The following is a 21,630-nucleotide window of genomic DNA, read 5'->3' as shown; positions in this document are numbered from 1 at the left end:
GTCTACATACTGTATGTCCTGTTTATGTTTTCAATGTTTGTATGTCATTTTCAATTGGGTAAATTTTATTTGTGATAGTAAATATTTTTACTTTGTTATTTTTTTACTGTATTTTATTTTAACTTTGTTTAATCTCTTAAGGTGAGGTTTTGAGATAAGCCCATAACCCTAACCCCATAACCCTAACCTAGCCCATAACCCTAACCCCATGGGTTTCTACCTCACCTGCACATGTGTTTTATTTTTCTGTTTGACTCTTCTTTCAAAACATGTAATACACTAAACTAAACTTTAAAGGCTGAATGTGCGACAATTCAACACAAATGTAGCAGAAATCCAGTTTATAACTCTGTGGGTCATGACTGTCTGTGATGTCATATCTACAGCGTGTTTACATGGACGGGACGGCCGGCCGGTAGTCAGAAAACTACAAAAGAAATACACAAGCTCAAGTCCATTTACCGTTTAGCCTCTGCTGATGGGCACCTGAAGTCCACGTTAGCTTGTGTGCGAGTTTGTGTGACTGTTGCATTTGTGTCGCTGTCATGAAATGTGTGTTCATCTCAGATCGGCACAGAATCAAACATTTGATTTGACGCACGCACGCACGCACGCACGCACGCACGCACGCACAGTGTGTGTACCTGAAGATGTGACAGAGGACTTCATGTGACAGCTCGTTGATGTAGTCCTTCAGCTCATTGGGTCTCAGCACCACTTCCCCGCCACTGCTGCCCCCTAGAGGCTGGAGCTTCGACGCCTTCCTCCTGGGACCCATCACTGCTGACACACACAGGATTAATAGGTGAAGTGATGGACACATTAAGTGTGTCAGTGTGGGGTCACTACATTGTTTTGTGATAACAATATAATGTACGATAAATGAATATTTAGGCGTGCATATTAGATTAGACTTTGTCTTTGCATAATCAAACACATTTTAGCATCTAAAAAGAAGTGTGAAAAACCTTTAAGCTTTACATACAAATCTATACATATTAGTAACACTCAGTTGTTCATGTCCAGCTGCTTCATATGTAACACAACATCTGTGTTTTCAAACATGTTTCTCTTGAATCCAGAACAAATTTAAAAAATCTGTTTCACCACTTTATCAACACCAATCACTTTGAGGGTCCCTGACAGCGAGCTGGAGCTTCGTCTGACTGCTTCAGAGTTGAGCGCGCACACACATCAGGACGGTTATGGTTTGGTACTGATACTCTTCAGTCTTTTGGTTCAGAAAGTAGACATGAAATGAAAAGAGTCAACTGATTTTGTTCTAGCTTCTCTGGCCACACAATTGAAAACTCACTGAGGTTTGCTTTTCCATCTTCATGGCTTCTCATGTTGCTATGGACACTCGTACTGAGGACGTACTAGCAGTAACGTCAGCGACGCCATCACCATCAGCCGCTCTGCACTGTTTCTGATATATAAACTGTTAAACAGTATTTCATGATCATTTTTAATTATAGTTTTAAAAGACTAAAAAATACTTAGAACGTCCCACATTGAAATTTGAATAAAGCTGCAACAAACAGCCTAAAACATGGATTTGATGATTTTTGGGTGGCACCTGTGGCCCACGTCACCCTCTAGATCAGCCCCATCTAGTCAGCTACCCAGGACAAATCCCTGAGCCCATCCAGCTCATTCAGATTATAATTTATACTATTAAACAAACACACTCAGACACCTACTTTTGCCCTTTGCACAACTTAAGCCTGACACCCCGACTTCAGCACATGACTAAGCAGACTATTTCTGCCTGAGAATTAAAGATCCTGTCTTCTCCTCATGTTCACCTTTCATGTTGTCACTCTGTGAAACTTACAGAGTAGCTCTGCATGATTTACGGAAAGAAAAAGAAAATCCTCATCCATGATCTGATACGGGCGTCAGGAAAAACCCTCATGTTAGAAACCGTTTGTCTTTACTGCTGCATTCATGTGGTGTCGGACACATGGGAAAAACGAGTTTCCGAGTTGTAAAATGCTCATGAACACCTGCTCAAGTCGGAGCAACAACTTGGAAACTCGGAAAAGAATTACATGCCCAACTTGACGTCAAAATCGTCATCACATGGGGGGCAAAATATGTTTTGTCAATGTTAAAACACATTTCATTAATTCAAGTATTGCACATCAACTCTGTGTTCAAATATAACTTTTAACAGTTACATTTCACTGATCTTCTTCTTCGTAGCATCACACTTTTTTGAGCTGTTGTTACAACATTCAGACTTTCTGAACTGAAATGATGTGAACACACTGAACTCGGAAGAACGACTTCCCAACTTGGAAACTTGGACCACCCGAGCAGCACCTGAATGCAGCATAAGGCCTCTCCCCATGAACGCTGCAGGGCTGCCAGGGGAGGGCCTCTCTCCAGTGCTGGGAGAAGAGAGTCTATGAATGAGGTTTGCTTCCTGGGATTACTCCCACATACATCTACCTCATGATCTGAAACTTTGCCCATGTTTAGTTTGGACATCCAGCATCGTAACACTATATGTGAGTTAGGATAGGTCAACTTTAAAGACATTGAACAGCTGACATAGTGCATCAGAAGGAGCCTCTTTTACACTTTCTTTTCAAGTGACAGTACTCAAGTCAAATCGTGTCATTATAAACTTTACCTCCACATGTTGTGACTTCTGACTCAATTAGGAGATGTGACCTGTGAGTTTTTGATAATGTGGCATTGTCTGGAGACAGACGATTCATAACAGGGACACCGATCATTAGTCTGTTTTATCAGACTGGAGTCTGCAGCAGTGCAGTTCTTTTAGTTCACTGATAATCTACAGAAGTGTCGAGGAACATCAGGCTTCATGATCATGAAGTCACTACGTCAGTCCCTAATGACCTGCACGGTCACTAAGATGCTGCTCGGAAAGATGAGCACAGATATTCATCTGCTGAGTCTGCATCGATTATTTTAAGACCATTAGATCTTTGAAAGGAGGGGGGGGGGGTTTACACACACACACACACACACACACACACACACACACACACACACACACACACACACACACACACACACACACACACACACACACACACACACACACACACACACACACACACACACACACACACACACACACACACACACACACACACACACTTCAGTTTCTAACGTCACTGCAGCATGTCAGTATGTAACCACAGTTTGTAAAGATAACTGAAGTTACTCAGGTACAGGTAACAGGTCACCTGTAATGCACACACACCTTTAATAAACACATGTCACTGTAACGTTAGCTTTAGCCACGTGTTGGCTAACAGTGCGTGTGTTTGGTGACGTTGCAGTTTGTTTACATTGAACATCACACCTGGAGAAGCCTCGTTGTTCTCACCTGTCTGTTGCACGTCATCACGTAAGAAAGTTACAGCCAGCTCTTTGTCAACTAGCTCAGCTGTTAGCATAGCCGCAGCTAACAATGTTCACAAAGACACAACCACAGAACAAAGCTGCTCCTGTGTGAAGCCTTTAGCATGATGCTAACATACCTGACTTTCTCTGTCGGACCCGCTCAGGTGTTTCTCTCCTGACATCCTCTGTGACACAAATACAACTACAGGACTACAGTGATACTTCTTTTTCTTCTTCTGCTGCTTCCTATTCTTCTTCTTCTGCTTCTTCCTACTTGGCTTCTTCTTCTGTAAGGTTTTATCGCGGTTGGCAAACAATGAGTTGGTGCATTTCCGCCACCTACTGGTATGGAGTGTTGATTACTTATTCTTCTATTTCTTCTTCTTCTTCTTCTTCTTCTTCTTCTTCTTCTTCTTCTTCTTCTTCTTCTTAAGGCTTATGCAGTCCACAAACAAAGGACTGGATGGGTTTATTTCACATTTTGTGGATCAGTAGAAACTCAGGTTACCCAAATAAATGTTCAAAAACACTAAAAGTGGATTTTTCATAACATGTCCCCTTTAAATGTTGTTTGTCTTAATGTGTGACAACCATGCATATATTTTGCAGCTTGTACTTTTGACATGCAGCACCTCTGGTCGCAATATTCCTGTGAAAACTAAAGTTTGTCAATTAAAGTCAATCTAGGTCTCGGATTATTTTCAACATAATGGAGATGAAAGCTGGTTGGACACACACCCTGTGATTTTTTTTGGTTAGGACCCCAACAGACTCCAGAAACTCCATTAATCACGACATAACCAGTAGACCTGCTTCTTCCTCTTCTTCCTTTGTGTTTCATGGCAGTTGATACACACCACCTACTGGAGTGTTAAGCTTTAATCTTTTTTGTCGTAGAATAATCAGAGAGTTGGGAGAGAAGAGGAGGGAGATTTTTTTTAACATCACGTCCTTATTGACAACTGTTTTCCAAACATTCACATTTGATTTATTTACTGATTTCAGTGTGTGATTCCTACACAATAACACACATCATGGAATAGTTTCTCATAAGTTACTGTTGATTCAGAAATCAGATGGCTAACCTGTTGTTTACTTTTTCTTTCACAAATCAAAACAACAAAGCCTACAGAAACAAACAAATCTAAGTGTGATTTACTCATTAAATTCATAATTAACATCATCACTTTTTCTTTAATCATTCTTTCCAATTGAAAGATATTTGAGCAGCATATTAAGTAATTATCTAGACAATTCGACATTTCACTCCTTTTACTGAAATAGACACACGTTAGATAATAAACAAGTTAAGGTGGACCCAGAGACAGCCAACAAAACAACAAATTAAATCACAAGCAAATCAAACACTGGCAACTGAATTATGGTTTTGATTGATTTATGGATTATTATTATTATTATTATTATTATTACATCACTGACGATCCACTGAGTCCTGAGCGTGTGAAAGGGAATAGCTCACTCTGGAACAGACGGGGGCGCTAGTGAACCTAAGAGCGGTTAAACTTCTATTTTTATCGGCGAAGAAGACACAAGGTCTCTGATTGGCTGCGAGCTGACCAATCACAGGCTGACAGGACTCTGCAGCGGCGTTAGCAGCGTTAGCAGGATGTTTGTAAAAGTTTGGATTTCGCTGTTTGTCTTCTGTATTTTCCAGCATGAAGCTGCTGAAGCGCAGAAGAAGAAAGAGGTAAAAACGTTCATTAACGTCACGTAGAGCCCGACGGACTTTAATAACATTTAAAAACATTTTTAAGACGTTTTTTAAAAGTTCACTGCAGACCGCCAACCTGTCAGCTAACAGAACCAGATAGCGAGTGGAAGTGAGCTAGCAGAATAATTAAAAAAGTTAGCCTGTTAACGTTTAATAAACCTCATGATGATTATAATGATTATATCTGTGTTAGTGGTCCAGTTTACAGCCAACAGATCCAGGTAAACACACCTGAGGCACTTCTCACAAACTTTGTCAACAAATCAAATCTTCTGTTTAGTTTCTGATGTAAGAAGTGTGTTTACTAATCAACAATTCATTGTGTTTACTATAACTGACATTCAGTCAGGTTACTTTACTAACTCTAACACTCACCTGTCACCTCGGGTCACCTGACAGATTAAAACACTACCTGATATCACATTTAATTCAAATATATTCTATAAAACATTATTTATTCTGTGTATATTAGAGCAAAAATAAGGGCGCCAGAGACTGAGGACCCCCGCTGTCCTTAGAGGGGGTTGAGACACATAGTGGTATACACACACACACACACACACACACACACACACACACACACACACACACACACACACACACAAGCCATAAAACTATTTTAGACAGTGTTTTATCGTGTGTATTTTTTGAAGACTCTGCTGTCAGAGAAAATGTCTCAGATGATGGACTGGGCGTCGAAGCGTTCGGTCATCAGGATGAACGGAGATAAATTCAGACGCTTCGTTAAGGCTCCGCCCAGAAACTACTCCGTGGTCATCATGTTCACGGCGCTGCAGCCTCAGAGACAGTGTGGAGTCTGCAAGTAAGGATGAGTGACACTGACACAGGTAGCTTATATTTAAATTAAAAAAAAACCTTTATTTGAATTGATGTTTAAATCTCAGACAGGCGGACGAGGAGTTCCAGGTGCTGGCTAACTCCTGGAGATATTCGTCTGCGTTCACCAACAAAGTCTTCTTTGCTTCTGTCGACTTCGACGAGGGATCAGACGTCTTCCAGATGGTGAGACAACCTCCGTTCTCATGCCGCTGTTTGTTTTCTCAGAGACTGTTTCTGTACATCTACATGAAGTTAACACGCACCTTAACTACGAATCCATCAGTCTACACCGAACTCTTTATTATATAACTTACAAAGATCCAACATTAACAGCAACATTAGACAGATAGGTTGATAATAGATCTTGTAATTATAGTGTCTGTGTGTGTTATTTGATGTGTATTGTGTTTGTCTGTGTGTGTATTTCAGCTGAACATGAATTCTGCTCCGACCTTCCTCCACTTTCCGTCTAAAGGGAAACCTCGTCGCACTGACACGTACGAGCTGCAGGTCCGAGGCTTCGCTGCCGAGCAGCTAGCTCGCTGGGTGGCTGACAGGACGGATGTACAGGTAAGACTCACCTGGAGTTGCGTGTCACAGTCACATGATGATGATGATGATGATGGTGATGATGAAGAGTGTCCTGTCTCTCAGATCAGGGTGATTCGGCCTCCAAACTACGCCGGCCCTCTGCTGCTCGGCCTCCTGCTCGCTGTGATTGGAGGACTTGCTTACCTGCGCAGACACAACCTGGAGTTCCTGTTCAACAGGAATGTGTGGGCCTTCTCTGCTCTGGTAACACACACACAGAAATATTTACACACCAATATACACACAAACATAATACAGGTAATGTGTATATAGATCCATGTAAATATGTACTCGCATATCTGGATGTTTATAGTGTGTGTGTGTGTGTGTCTCTGTGTGTGTCTGTGTGTGTCTGTGTGTGTCTGTGTGTTAGTGTTTTGTGCTGATCATGACTTCAGGTCAGATGTGGAATCACATTAGAGGACCACCGTACGCTCACAAGAACCCCAGCACCGGACAAGTGGTAAAACACACACACACGGGACAATGCCGTTTGTTATACTACAACGTTTTTTTTTCCCAATTCAATATCGATTCAGGGAAATCCTAAGATCGATTTTATGTCGTTGTAATGACGCCCCTCTCCACTGGGGGCGCTGTGTGTGTGCTGTGAATTTAGGATAGACACAAATGTGCATTTTAGATCATACTGTGCTTTAATGTTTTCTTCTTTGTTTATTAAAGAATAATGCATCGGTAAAATACATTTTGAGTCAGTTTGTTCTAAACCTACAAACAATGCAGATGATTATTTAACAAATATCAGAAGGGACCTTGATGAGTTATCTGTCCTGTCATCTGTATTATTAAATCGATATCAAATAGAATTGTGACCCAAAGAAGTGAAGTTGAGTTGAACTGAGAGGTTGTGGACGATACGCAGCTCAAGTCAGTAATTGTTTTTGTGTTTCTTTGTGTTCTTCAGAGTTACATCCATGGAAGCAGTCAGGCTCAGTTTGTGGCTGAGACTCACATCGTCCTCATCTTCAGTATCCTTGATCAGTTTACCTCCTCCTCCTCTTCCTTCCCTCCTTCTCCTCCTCCTCCTCTCCCCCCCTCCTCCTCTTCCTCATCTCCTCCTCCTCCTCTTCTTCCTCTTCCTCCTCCTATTCCTCCTCTTCTTCCCCTCCTTCTCCTCCTCCTTCTCCTCCTCTTCCTCCTCATCTCCTTCTCCTCCTCCTTCTCCTCCTCCTCTTCCTCCTCATCTCCTTCTCCTCTTTCTCCTCCTCTTCCTCCCCTCCTCTTCCTCCTCTTCCTGTCCTCGTCCTCCTCCTCCCCTTCCTCCTCCCCCTGTTCCTCTTCCTCCTCCTCCTCCTCTTCCTCCTTCTCTGTAGCATGGTTGTTGTCCCTCAGAGTTCGAAGTAACTTTTATCCTCACATGTGTTGTTGAGCCTTTACCTGTGTGTAGATGCTGCTGTTACCATGGGGATGGTACTGCTGTGTGAGGCTGCTACCTCTGACCTCGACATCGGCAAGAGGAAGAGTAAGTACACGCCCACATTATATGATACAAACACACGTATTATAAACATATTCATACATGCAGCCATAGTAATAGTATGGAGAGCAGGGCTTTTCACTGGGGCTCACTGTGTGTGTGTGTGTGTGTGTGTGTGTGTGTGTGTGTGTGTGTGTGTGTGTGTGTGTGTGTGTGTGTGTGTGTGTGTGTGTGTGTGTGTGTGTGTGTGTGTGTGTGTGTGTGTGTGTGTGTGTGTGTGTGTGTGTGTGTGTGTGTGTGTGTGTGTGTGTGTGTGTGTGTGTGTGTGTGTGTGTGTGTGTGTGTGTGTGTGTGTGTGTGTGTGTGTGTGTGTGTGTCAGTCATGTGTGTTGCAGGTGTAGGTCTCGTGATGCTCTTCTTCAGCTGGCTGTTGTCCATCTTCAGAGCAAAGTATCATGGGTACCCGTACAGGTGAGTGTGTGTGGTTCCTCTTTAACCTGCTGTAATTGCTGAGATGAATCCTGGTTTCCTGTTGGCTCACAGTCTCTCTCTTGTTCTTTCTCACTCTCTTTCAGCTTTCTGTTGTCATAAAGCGACGGCATCCTCAAAGCTTCAACCTCAGGACAGGAAGTCCCTGTCATCAGGCAGGGTTTCCCCGACAACACGTCTGTTAGATAATCCATGTCAACACACACACACACACACACACACACACACACACACACACACACACACTATGTGCCTTCACAAAGACTGATCAGCTGTTTATCACATCGATCAGGTTGTGCCAAATTTGGATGAACTGTTCAGAGATCTTTGGTGATTAATTGTCGTAAGTGTGGCTCCGCTCACACGTGTTGGGACCAGAAAGAGGTTTATGATCGTGTGTTTGTCGTTTGTGTTTTTTGAATGTGAACCAGTTTAAGATATTATAAATTAACACATTAATTGAACATTTTAACCTTGAATGACTTCGGTCAGAAAAGATGGAGGTGTGTTCAGGAGCAGATAAACCGACGTCCTCGCTCGGTCTGAATTTAAAAGACATTCATATAAATATAACAATAAGAAGGAGGTTAAACAAATTGATGATTAGCAGTTTCTCACCTGAAAGGTATAAGATGTGACTTTGGATCCAGTAGATGTCGCGCTTAAGCACCAGTCAGTACACCACTACCGCGTCTCCCTTCCTCCCCCCGCCCCTCCCTCAGAGTTCGAGCAGGTGCAGCCGTCAGTAGAACTGATCTCCATCCTGATGTGCAAACAGGATTCTGTTCTTATTTCTTTGATTTAATTCAGCCCAAAATCTATTTTCTTCTGTTTGGAAATTCTGTTGATTCTTTTTCTATTCTGTTGATTTGTACTCTTGCAACGCAACTCCGCCATTGTGCCTTTACAGCCAGCGTCCTTGAGTGGGCAGGGCATCTCTCTTCTCCCACATGGTGGTTGGGCTTACTGTTCGAGAGGATGGGGTTCATGAGAAAAACACGTTTGAGTCTCTGAGTGAAACTAAGGTCGCACTCACACTAGACAATCTGTGCTCAAGCTTGGTACACCTCCTTGGCCCTGGAACGCTTTGGAGAGGTCTTTGAGAAATCTTTGCAACATCACTCAAATTAAGACACACAGTCAGTAAAGTAGCTGTCATCTTCTCTGTGCTTTTCTCCGATCTGCGGAAGCGGACCCGACCGTGCTTCTCTTCTTTTTGTTTTTTTCCCCCCCGAGTCAAACTGTTTTGTAAACTAACCTCGCTTTATAATTACATAAAGACATGCATGTGTTGGACGTGATGTACGAGAGGTAACCGTGCTCAGGCCCGGTTAGTCCCGCAGCAGTTTGAGTGCAGGCCAGCGGGTGAATGAGGAAGGGGGCCAAGAATGCTTCAGCACGGTACGGTACAACTGGGCCGAGTGTGAGTGCGTCCTTAAACAAGCTGAAGGAAGCTTCATCCCGTCAGTGTGAACACAGAGCTGAGAACAACAAAAGACCAAGAGGGAGTTTGACTTCACTCTTTAATAAAAAAAAGTCATTACTCAGCGATATTTTAGTGATATCTGATATAATAATGTTTAAATTGTTGCATATTATACCTTCAAAGTCAAACAGAAACACAGTGTTCATTGTGTCTTTAAGTATATAATAGAGTCTGATAAATCTGTGAAACACTTTGATGTGTTGTCTCATCACTTCACTGTAACAAAAATAATCCTGCAGGAGTTCATGTTTCACCTGCACCTCTACAACCTTTACCTACAGGTACGTAAACTTCTGATCTACCTGTCTGCAAAGTGATGACACAACAAATCAGAGACTTCCTTTCTCTCTCAGGCTTTATTACAAACATTATAAATTACCCTCGATACAAAATAACAAATATCATAAAGCTAATTAAACTTAAATAACATAAAATATAAACTTCAATATTATCAATACAAACATAAATCTGGCTGTATTTTGGAGGAATACATGTTATCATGACGACAGAGTCACGTCCACGTTAATAAACAAAAGTTTATTTAAAAGAAGGAGGTGTTAAAATGTAAAAGTCGTGTTCATTATCAGATCATCTTTTCTGTAACTTACCCGTGTTGGGATTCTGTGTTTGGTTGGTTTTGTCTTTGTTTCCGTGCTCTGAGATTTTGGTTGTGTAAAAACAGAATAAATGTTCACATTTGATGATTTTTCTGTTATGAGCTGAGATTCATCTGAGACGGCACTAAAGAGATTTGAGTTTCCTGTTTGAAACAAAGTGCTTTAAATGTTTTGTATCAGTTTGTATTCTCTGCGTGAGATTTATTTCTGATAAATAAAGTGCCTTAAACTAATTTTACTGATTTTATTCCAGTTTCTTTAGAAAAACTAAATAAAACAAAGATATCCTTTAAAGGTCACATATTATGTAAACTACACTTCACCATGTTTCTATAACACTATTATGTGTCTCTAGTGTGTCTACAAACCCCTCAATGATGAGAAAAGTCCATCCTTTCCGTCCCTCCCTTCATGACATCACAAAGGGCTGACACTCCCACAGCTAGGTGTTTGTTCTGCCCTCTGAGTCTGCCTTCTCACTGTAAACAATAGGACATGGAGCGAGAAAGACCGAGACACCCAGAGAGGGTGCATGGTCAAACCCAGCTCATTTACATATTTAAAGGTACAGACACAGAAACAGCCTGTTCTGAGCAGGGCTGAAATAGAGGGGTTTATAGACATGATCAAATACAGGATCAGAGTGGATTCAGAACAAGAAACTTCACAGACATGTTTTGAGGAGCTCTGAGACTTATTTAAACTAGTTCAAAAGGAGGAGAATATGTGACCTTTAAATTTTTTAAATATTTCAACTTTTAAGAGAGATATGCTCAAAGTGATGTAGCTGGATTCCAACAGGAAGGATAGGACGATTTCTCCTGTATGTAGTTCCGTTAGACTGGATGATGTAGGAACGTGGTTCCTTGCTCACCATTTTCACGATCCCAAGTTGACTGTAGCCTTTGGGAGTCTGCATTCTGACAACTTGTCCTTCTGGCAAAGGTCTGTGAGGGCGCCTTGAAGTGTCGTAGTGGCGCTTTAGAGTGAGCCTTTTGTTGAGAAGCTGGGCATTTATTTGCTGCTTATTTATTTTTGGGGGTAGGCTGTAACAGTTTGGTGCGCACAGGAATAGCTGCACGTGTCGGACGTGACATCAGGCGTTCAGCTGGGGATCCAAGTGTAGGATCACGGGAGATGTTTCTGACGTTTAGAAGGTTAAGAAACACATCAGAACCGTCTCTGTAAGATCGCTCCATCAGTCGCTTGGCACTGCGGACAGCGCTCTCTGCGGGTCCGTTTGATTGAGGGTACTCGGGGCTGCTTGTGAGATGTTCAAAATCCCATTGTTTTGCAGTCTCCTTCAACTGCTGACTCGTGTACTGTCTAGCATTGTCAGAGAGCAGGGTGTGAGGTGTGCCATGCACTGCAAAGTGTCTTTTTCATTTTGTGATCACAGTTAATGACGTCATGTCACGGAGAAGGTCGTGACTCGATTTCAAACCAACCTGAATAAGAGTCGACCAGCAATTGGTAATGTTTACCATGCCAATCGAAAATGTCAGTTGCCACCGTGTGGACCATGGGAGGTTTGGAACTGGGTGAAGCTTCAGAGGCTCCTTCTGCTGATGAGATCTGGTGCTGTTGCACACTGCACATGAAAGCAACTCGTCAGTCATGTTTTTTTACATTGCTGGCCAAAATATGATGCTTCTAGCTCTGCGTTTGGTCGCTTCAGCGCCGGGTTGTCCCTTGTGCACAATGTTAATGTACTCTCTGTCATTAATACTTTTAAGCTCTTTCTTTTAGAGTATTGATGTCTAAGAGCAGTCCTAACTGAATAGATAGTTGTGCATGCTGTAGGTCTGGTAGTAAGGAAAACGTTTGGGCTCACCTGAAAAACAATATTTTCTGTTCACACTATATAATGAAATGCAGATTGTTTAACAGATGCTCATCTTCTCTCCAGATGCAATCATAAAACATTTAAACCTATTTATGTTGTGGAAAGACACAGCAAACAGGGAGCAAAGACGGGGTCTGCCGATGTGAAAAAAGTAAAATGTTCACATTAAAAAAAGCAAACGTAAACATTAATATTTCTTTTATTGTGGTGGCAGTAATACACTCTCTGTAAGAACATGTGGAGATCTTCCATCTGAGACTCTTCACAGTTTGTGTCGGGGAATGTCTGCCTCCAGAGCCTCCACCTGTCTGAAGTCCTGGGAGCTGAGAAAGGTGTGGTCCTGATTCAAGTAGGAGGTGATGAATTCTGGGAAATCTCTCTTTAGGACCACCTCCAGGAATATGTCTGCCGCTGTGTTTAGCCTCTGTTTAGCCCTGAAGAAACTGACAGAGAGAGAGAGAGAGAAAAGAGCTGAACACCCGAAGAAGAATCATCTCTTTCATTAATGCTACACGGATCTAAAAAACAACAACCAACGGCTTCTTGCGTTGGGATCAGCCATGTGTTGGTCAGGCATGTAGCCCTGAACGAAAAGGCCATGTCAAAACACTAATTCCCAGCATGCCCTGCAGCACCTCATACCTTAGGGGGAACCTGGACTCAATAAAAGCTGTTTTCAACTAGTTGGTCAAGCACAGAGAGTTTCTTTATTTTTTCTTATTTCTTTCCTGGACAGGGGTGTTGCAGATTTTCAGTAACTGATTTATTTTGTATTTGTTTTATTTTATTGCCATAGAATTTCAATAAAAGAATCATATTTATCAATAAATTACTTAAAAATGTGAAAACCGTAAATGAAAAAGTAATATTATGCCTTTGGTCCTTCAGATGTCGTTTCTTTGTCTGACCAGAGGGGGCGAAAACACTTGAAACATCAACATGGTAAAAAACAAAACACAAACGAAGAAGACAGAACCCGGAAGTGAAGAAAAGATGGCGTCTTGTGAGCCCAGTGGTGAAGTTCGGGATGCGTCAGGGTCTGATGCGCCCAAACTGAGCGAGCTGTTGGATGGGGGCTGGAAGATCTACGAGGAGGTGGACAGCACTAACGAGCCCCTCGGGTCCAACGCGGTCCAGCTCCGGGTCCGCCGCGGGCTGGGCCTCCTTCAGGAGGCGGCCCGGATGGTGGCTCAGCTGGACTTGTTCAGTCGGAACGAAGACCTGGAGGAGGTTTCCACCGCAGACCTGAAGTACCTGCTGCTGCCCGCCCTGCTCGGAGCCCTGACCCTGAAGCAGACTAGCAGAGACCAGAGGCTTACTACGGTTCAGACCGCCCGGGACCATTTCATGGACTTCCTGATGAGATGCAAAGAGTACCACGTGACCAGGTTCGAGCTGCCGAAGAGGAGGGAGAGTCCAGGTGAAGAGTCACACAGCGACCTCCCTGCTGCAAAGGTACACATGGGATTAGATTTAGATCCTCATGAGAAGTGGTTCATGTGCTCCAGTACTTTCTTTGGATTCTGGAGTCCACTGAATTATAATCTGGACTTCTAAGGTTCTTCTCTGAGAGCAAAGACCTCCATCTGTGGAGCAGCTGAAGTGGAGAGATTTTATCACTTAATAAATGATGTTAACATTAAAATCAATTCAAACCGGTGCAGTCAGAGGTTAATAATTACAGATTTTAAATGACCATCAGAAACCTGTGCATTGTAGTGATTTCCAAGAGCACGGTGCAAAGAAGACAAAGGCACATCTTCTCAGCTCAGGTTGACCTCGAGGCACCTGGGCCCAGTTCTTCAAAAAGTTGAATCTGGATCAGAATGATCTGGATAGGATAAAATCTCAAACTTGGGTGTTTCAAAAGCAGAGATGGGATCCTGATCCTTCAAAATCGTGATACGGATTTGGTAATCCATTCCTGTCCAGAATCCAGATCAAATGTTGATTTTGGGTATTTCAAAACTCTAAGGTTTAGATTAGGATAGGTTTAGTGTTAAAATCAGGATTATCCTGATCCCACTGGAAGGGTGGATTCAAGGTGGATTCAAGGTGGATTCACGGTGGAGGTAGAGACATGTAGAACACATGACACATATTGAATCAATTTTTTATTCAATGCTTGTATAGTAAAGCAACACAGACCAAAACAATATCCATTCTAAATCAAATAATTAAACATCAAATATTTTCAATTTATTAGAAAAACTAGCTGCAAAAACAATAATTTAACATTTCATCCTCAGAAACTGTGATACTGCATCTTTCAGCCTCTCTTCTAAGAGGAGGATATGAAGCTTTGTTTCCCTCTGTTGAAGAGAAGTCAGTCTCATCTGCTGACAACAAAAGTATTTTCTTTGACTTTTTTTTAATCCCAATGAGACATTTAATGTATTTGTATTATTTCTTTGTTATTTATTTTTACAGGGGCAGTGCACAATAAATGTAAATTCATCAGATTTAGCTAATAGCTAATCTATATCTGTTGTACCTGGGCAGGTAAACAATTCAGTTCAATTTAAAAAACTTTGTTTGTCCCCGGGGGGCAATTCAAAGGCACACAGAGCAGTAAATTAACAACAGTGCAGGTACGAAACCTAAACCTAAATATAAAGTGTCAATTTAAATACAACTTAAAGCTTAAACTTAACTTAAAATACTAAATATAAAGGAGTAGATATAAGTGGACAGTGATCGGACTAACAGATGTAAACAGATGTAAACTTCTCAATGAAGGAGTAGTAGAAGGTCAGAAGAATGTTCTTACTGACTCCAAAGGAATTGAGCTTCCTTAGGAGGTATTTTCGCTGCTGACATTTCCTGAGAATCTCCTCGGTGTTGGAGGAGAATTTCAACAGGCTGTCGAAGATGGTACCCAGGTACTTATACTCCTCTACTAGTTCAACAGGATTCCCATGGATTGTGGTGATTGCTGATGCAGCCAGTTCCCTCTGCTTGTTGGAGAAGGTCACCTTCTTTGGTCTTGCTCACGTTCAGTTCGAGGCAGGAGCTGTCACACCACTCCACAAACTCCTGAAGAACTGGTCCATGGTGCTGAGAGGGGCCTGACAGCAGAGACAGGAGAACTGTGTCGTCCGCGTACTTCACCAGGTGACAGTTTGGCTGTGTGGTTCTGCAGTCATCGGTGTAGAGGATGAAGAGCAGAGGTGAGAGCACGCAGTTGAGCCAGTTGAGGTGTGTTGGAGGTTGGAGAAGGTGTTGTTGACCAGAACTCTCTGTGATCTGTTGGTCAGAAAGTCCAATATCCACAGGATAAGCTGGTCGTTCAGATGGAAGCAAGCTGAAAGTTTGTCAGCCAGGATGTGAGGCTGCAGGGTGTTGAATGCAGAGGAGAAGTCTGCAAACAGGAGTCTGGCTGAGGTGTTGGGTTGCTCCAGGTGTTTTTGAACAGTGTCTATTATGAATGTTTTTGCATCATCGACACCTCTGCCTGCACGATAAGCAAATTGTAGCGGGTCCATCTGGGAGTCGGTTTCTCTGATGTTGTGTTGTTTTATGATCCTCTCCATGGCCTTCATCACCAGAGACGAGAGGGCCACAGGCCTGAGGTCATTGGGGCTTTTCTTGGGGATGGGGATAACTGTGGAGTGGATCACTTTGATCCATATTACATTTTTTTTTACAACTGCGCCCTGCTGCGTATGCCCCTCATGAGACCAGGTGTAATGTGCCCCAGAAGACCAGACTAATAGGTGCTTTATAAATTAACTAGAGAGGCACCGTTTGGGAAAATCAATACAGATGTTTAAAATAACAATTTAGCTGATTCCGATGTTTGTTTCATGACTTCTTTTGGTGTCAGACTCCCACAATGCAACATTTTCTCTCATGTTTGACAGTGAAAACAAGTCAGTTTATTGAACAGACGACGTCATCGTCTGCCCAATAAAAGAACCTCTCCTCTGAATCAGTAGTCAAGTGTTCTGGATGTCGGCATGAAATTGATTTGGTACAACCGATGAACATCGTCTACAGACATCGGTTCATGCCACATTATTTGCCGATGTCTGTGAGCAGGGTCGATATCGGCAGATACAGATGTTGAACCGGTGCATCCCGTAAAATGAACAGTTAAGTATGTAGATCATGTCTCTGAGAGTAGTGTTGTAGTTCTTGAAAAGACCAAGACCGCTCTCGAGACCACTTTTGAAGTTCTCAGTGTCTCATCTCAACAGGTTATTTTTCCCCGTCATCACTGTGATTAGAGGGAAAACACCTCTTTCTATAAGAGCAAGTAACTTCAATTCATTTGTAGTTTGATTCTTATCCCTCGGTTACGGACGCAACCTTCCTGGTGTCACGGTCTCAGTGAGTGATGATGAGGATTTTTCAGTGATTTTTATGGTATTGGTCTTGTCTCGGAGTTCTCCGGTCTCGGGTCTGTCTTGGTCTCCGTTGGTCTTTTGTTTTATTTTTTGAGGGGAACTGTGGTACGATACAGTTTTGCAAGCAGATTTAGACAAAAACAAACAAAACAAAAGGAAAAGGGTCAGTAAATAAAATGAATGAATTAGAAAGAGGGACAAAATAAGTAAATGAGCAAAACATGGGGACAGTGTAGTAACACAATTATGTAAAATAAAACTGGTGGGATAGGTTGTACACATTGTGATGATTTTTGGTGTTATTTGTTTGTTTTTGTTTTGTTTTTCACTTTGTATGAGTGCTAACATGATGATTGCCAAATGCAGACTGTTTGTAAGTCATATTAAAATTGTCTGTTCCATTGGTCTTGACTACAACACTCTCAGAGAGAGGACCATCCAACCTTTGAGTCTAGGATGCAGTGAAGAGTGTTAAACATCCCCTGTGATGGACCTAATTGCATCGAGGGGTTTCAGCAGAAGCATACCCGCTCAAACTGTCAATGTAATCTAACACTGGAAAAAAAAACATTTAATCCATGACTTTTAAATGTTACTTTCTCATCAATCCAAATACCAAGATATGTTTACATTGTCTCTCTTCAAAGTTGGGTGCCACCTTTAGTAGTAATGATGAGATTCTCAAAATCTAAATGTTTGGAAAAGAGCAACAAAGTCAGGAACACAGTTCTCTTTTCCACTGCAGGAGTCACCTCATTGAAAGGCTCCACTGTAATGCATGTTTCACACTGGATAAGCTTGTGTCAGTAAGTGCAAGACTTCTGAAGCCAAAGTTTCAGAACTTTCACAGATGTTACCCAACATAAAACCACTTAAACTGAAACCACTAAAAAAACAACTAGCCATGTGAAAACGTGCTCTACTCACTGTCTCCTCACCACCTGGCTGGGAGATCATGTTTAAAAATAAATTGAGACTGCCTTTATTTGTTGAAATGTTCAGCAACACCAAGCTAGTAAAAGGACCTCAAATTGGGATGGGCTTGTATTTGAAGTTTTACAGTATTTACTCTGAAACTGAGGGATTCAGAGGTCATAATTAAAGAGTGATGACATGAGAAAGTGTCTGAATGAACCTGTGAATGAGTGCAGAAGAAACAAACAGATTGATGTGATTTTTCCTCTTCCAGCCCACCCCCGGCTCAGCTGACCTGGTCGCCATGGCAACACAGCGGCAGGCTAAGATTGAGCGTTACCGTCAGAAGAAGGAGCTGGAGGCTCGACTGTCGGACGTCCGCAGCGCGGTGGAGAGCGGGCAGGCGGACGACGAGATGAGCAGAGAGTTTTACCTGCTGAACGTGAGGAGGTGGATCACCGTGAGTCTGGAGGAGATCGAGAGCATCGGGCAGGAGGAGGAGATCCTGAAGAACATAGACGGACTAAAGCAGAACTCCACCAGACCCACAAACCAGCCCCCCAGACCGCCCATGAAACCCTTCATCCTCACCAAGGACGCTGTGCAGGTGAGACGGGGGGGGGGCACACTGTGTGTCTGAGAGGGGGAGGGGAATGATTCTATAAACTCGTTTGGACACTTTTCATTGTGTGATTCTAAAACAGGGCCGAAACGAGAATCCTCCATCGTTATGTCTTCGTACATTCAGAATGATTCAACAGCTTTATGTGATTTTTCCAGTCTGTGAATTCACTTTGTGTTATTGTGAGACCCAACGTGTAGAGAAACACACACACAGTCTGACTACACACACACACACACACACACACACAGTCTGACTACACACACACACACACACACACACACACACACACACACACACACACACACACACACACACATATAGTCTGACTACACACACACACAGTCTGACTACACACACACACAGTCTGGCTACACACACACACATACAGTCTGACTACACACACACACACACACACAGTCTGACTACACACACACACAGTCTGACTACACACACACACACACACACACACAGTCTGACTACACACACACACACACACACACACACATACAGTCTGACTACACACACACACACACATACAGTCTGACTACACACACACACACACACACACACACACTCACACAGTCTGACTACACACACACACACACAGTCTGACTACACACACACACACACATACAGTCTGACTACACACACACACACACAGTCTGGCTACACACACACACACACACACACACACACACATACAGTCTGACTACACACACACACACACACACACACAGTCTGACTACACACACACACACACACACAGTCTGACTACACACACACACACAGTCTGACTACACACACACACACATACAGTCTGACTACACACAGACACACACAGTCTGACTACACACACACACATACAGTCTGACTACACACACACACACACATACAGTCTGACTACACACAGACACGCACAGTCTGACTACACACACATACACTCTGACTACACACACACAGTCTGACTACACACACACACACAGTCTGACTACACACACATGCATACAGTCTGACTACACACACACACATACAGTCTGACTACACACACACACACACAGTCTGACTACACACACACACACACACACACATATACAGTCTGACTACACACACACACATACAGTCTGACTACACACACACATACAGTCTGACTACACACACACACATTCAGTCTGACTACACACATACAGTCTGACTACACACACACACACACAGTCTGACTACACACACATACATACAGTCTGACTACACACACACACATACAGTCTGACTACACACACACATACAGTCTGACTACACACACACACATACAGTCTGACTACACACACACACATACAGTCTGACTACACACACACACATACAGTCTGACTACACACACACACACACACACAGTCTGACTACACACACACACACACAGTCTGACTACACACACACGCATACAGTCTGACTACACACACACAGTCTGACTACACACACACAGTCTGACTACACACACACAGTCTGACTACACACACACATACAGTCTGACTACACACACACACATACAGTCTGACTACACACACACACACACACGTACAGTCTGACTACACACACACACACACAGTCTGACTACACACACACACATACAGTCTGACTACACACACACACATACAGTCTGACTACACACATACAGTCTGACTACACACACACACAGTCTGACTACACACACACATACAGTCTGACTACACACACACATACAGTCTGACTACACACACACACACACACAGTCTGACTACACACACACACACACATACAGTCTGACTACACACATACACACACAGTCTGACTACACACACATACATACAGTCTGACTACACACACACACACACATACAGTCTGACTACACACACACACATACAGTCTGACTACACACACACACACACATACAGTCTGACTACACACACACACACACAGTCTGACTACACACACACAGTCTGACTACACACATACAGTCTGACTACACACACACACACACACAGTCTGACTACACACACACACACACAGTCTGACTACACACACAGTCTGACTACACACACACACACAGTCTAACTATACATACACAGGACTGTGACTGATAACTCTAGTTTTCAAAATATGTGTGTTTCTCACCTCCAGGCTCATGTGTTCGGGGCAGGGTATCCCAGCCTTCCCACCATGACAGTAGATGATTGGTACGATCAGCACAAGAAACGCGGAGCTCTGCCTGACCAGGGTTTACCGAGGAGGGTCGCTGAGGACGAGGACTCTGATGCAAAGGAAAGAGAAGAAGAAGAAAAAGAGAAAAAGGCTGAAAATGATGATGAGGAGTCTCTGATGAAGGCCAGAAACTGGGATGACTGGAAAGACAATCACCAAAGAGGTTATGGAAACCGTCACAACATGGGGTGACTGATCCATGAGCAGCTGGATCTGTTTAGATTGAGAAGTCCAGGACCTGGACCCTCTTCAGTTTGACCTCGAAACTGTCGGTATGAGAAGGCTGCCAAACACAGCGTTGCCAACACCCCTGTTGACTTATTGATCGGCTTCCCATTCAGCTGATTTACTGATGTAACACGTTGTCATTTCCTGTCCTCTGTGCTGTTTCTGAATGAATGTCAATAAAATCTGCAGTTTGTTGTTTAAATTTCACTGCGTTAAAGTCGATCAGATAAAGATGAATCATTCATCTCATCAGGCCAATCTGACGGCATATTTATCAAACAGTTATCATCTCTTTTTTTATTTCTCTGGGTATTTTTACAAAGTAGAGCACGGCGAGCAGCTTGAAGATGAAGAGCCTGATAGTGGACAGGACATCTTCGTGTCAAGCTGGAAGGAGGATTTCATTTGATCAAGATCGTCCTTCTTCAGGACAGAGAGGGAGCTCGGCCAGAACAAAGTCAGCACAGCAGAGTTTGAGTGTGGGATGGAAATGATGCAAGTGTCCGGGACAATCAGAGACCTAATAGTCTTTTTACAGAAAAACAATAAAATGATCTGCTAATTTGAGGTTTATCTCGATAGGAGAGTAGCCAAAGCAATTCACTGCCAAATGATGGTCCTTGATGTCAGGGCATCTCAAACTTTTTTAGCTCTTGACACAAACTAATGTTGCCAGAGACTGGGGACCCCTGCTGTCCCTGGAGGTGGTTGAGGTATTTATTGAGCACACACTCGCGTCCACACTAAAGCTCTGTTTCCACCAGTGGTCCAGTTCGGTAAGGGGTAAACCCTCATTTTTCTTTGGTTACCACAGCCAGCTGTACCCTTACATTTCACTACATCATAGCAGTGCGATAA

General features: G+C 42.9%; 3 protein-coding genes across 4 annotated transcripts in view; 2 read left to right on the top strand and 1 right to left on the bottom strand.

The window, feature by feature from the left end:
* The window catches only part of fbxo38 (F-box protein 38), a 20,986-nt gene extending 17,320 nt beyond the window's left edge, over window positions 1–3,666 (bottom strand). The window contains exons 1-2 of one of the 2 annotated variants that reach the window (XM_020647776.3): window positions 3,522–3,666; window positions 645–780 (exon numbers count right to left, since the gene is read on the bottom strand). In XM_020647776.3, coding sequence (XP_020503432.1) covers window positions 645–778 — 134 coding nt within the window. In that variant the 5' untranslated portion in view covers window positions 779–780; window positions 3,522–3,666. Of the gene's footprint in view, window positions 1–644; window positions 784–3,521 lie in introns of both variants that reach the window. The other variant, XM_020647777.3, reaches the window with a different exon arrangement.
* A 1,274-nt stretch (window positions 3,667–4,940) lies between these two features.
* Window positions 4,941–10,810, top strand: LOC109994436 (magnesium transporter protein 1). Its single transcript, XM_020647757.3, has 10 exons — window positions 4,941–5,092; window positions 5,770–5,939; window positions 6,022–6,139; window positions 6,386–6,526; window positions 6,611–6,751; window positions 6,921–7,010; window positions 7,473–7,536; window positions 7,956–8,030; window positions 8,366–8,456; window positions 8,561–10,810. Exons 1-10 carry the CDS (start codon window positions 5,012–5,014, stop codon window positions 8,574–8,576), a joined length of 987 nt encoding a protein of 328 aa, XP_020503413.1. The 5' UTR covers window positions 4,941–5,011; the 3' UTR covers window positions 8,577–10,810.
* Window positions 10,811–13,379: 2,569 nt separating this feature from the next.
* On the top strand, window positions 13,380–20,979 carry igbp1 (immunoglobulin (CD79A) binding protein 1). Its single transcript, XM_020647756.3, has 3 exons — window positions 13,380–13,878; window positions 17,962–18,294; window positions 20,464–20,979. The coding sequence occupies exons 1-3, from the start codon at window positions 13,417–13,419 to the stop codon at window positions 20,734–20,736; spliced, it is 1,068 nt and encodes a 355-aa protein (XP_020503412.1). The 5' UTR covers window positions 13,380–13,416; the 3' UTR covers window positions 20,737–20,979.
* The last annotated feature ends 651 nt before the right edge of the window (window positions 20,980–21,630 follow it).

The sequence above is a fragment of the Labrus bergylta genome, chromosome 9 (assembly GCF_963930695.1).
Source record: "Labrus bergylta chromosome 9, fLabBer1.1, whole genome shotgun sequence".
Lineage (NCBI taxonomy): Eukaryota > Metazoa > Chordata > Actinopteri > Labriformes > Labridae > Labrus > Labrus bergylta.
The sequence above is the reverse complement of the archived record's forward strand: the minus strand, read 5'-3'. Positions and strand labels throughout refer to the sequence as shown.

What these genes read in the sequence shown, in the direction of transcription:
- LOC109994436 (XM_020647757.3), top strand. Translation starts at nt 5,012, where the DNA reads ATGTTTGTAAAAGTTTGGATTTCGCTGTTTGTCTTCTGTATTTTCCAG. An exon ending in AAGCGCAGAAGAAGAAAGAG is followed by an intron (nt 5,093 to 5,769) that starts GTAAAAACGTTC and finishes TATTTTTTGAAG; the next exon opens with ACTCTGCTGTCAGAGAAAAT. An exon ending in GATCAGACGTCTTCCAGATG is followed by an intron (nt 6,140 to 6,385) that starts GTGAGACAACCT and finishes TGTGTATTTCAG; the next exon opens with CTGAACATGAATTCTGCTCC.
- igbp1 (XM_020647756.3), top strand. Translation starts at nt 13,417, where the DNA reads ATGGCGTCTTGTGAGCCCAGTGGTGAAGTTCGGGATGCGTCAGGGTCT. An exon ending in GCGACCTCCCTGCTGCAAAG is followed by an intron (nt 13,879 to 17,961) that starts GTACACATGGGA and finishes TTCCTCTTCCAG; the next exon opens with CCCACCCCCGGCTCAGCTGA. An exon ending in TCACCAAGGACGCTGTGCAG is followed by an intron (nt 18,295 to 20,463) that starts GTGAGACGGGGG and finishes TCTCACCTCCAG; the next exon opens with GCTCATGTGTTCGGGGCAGG.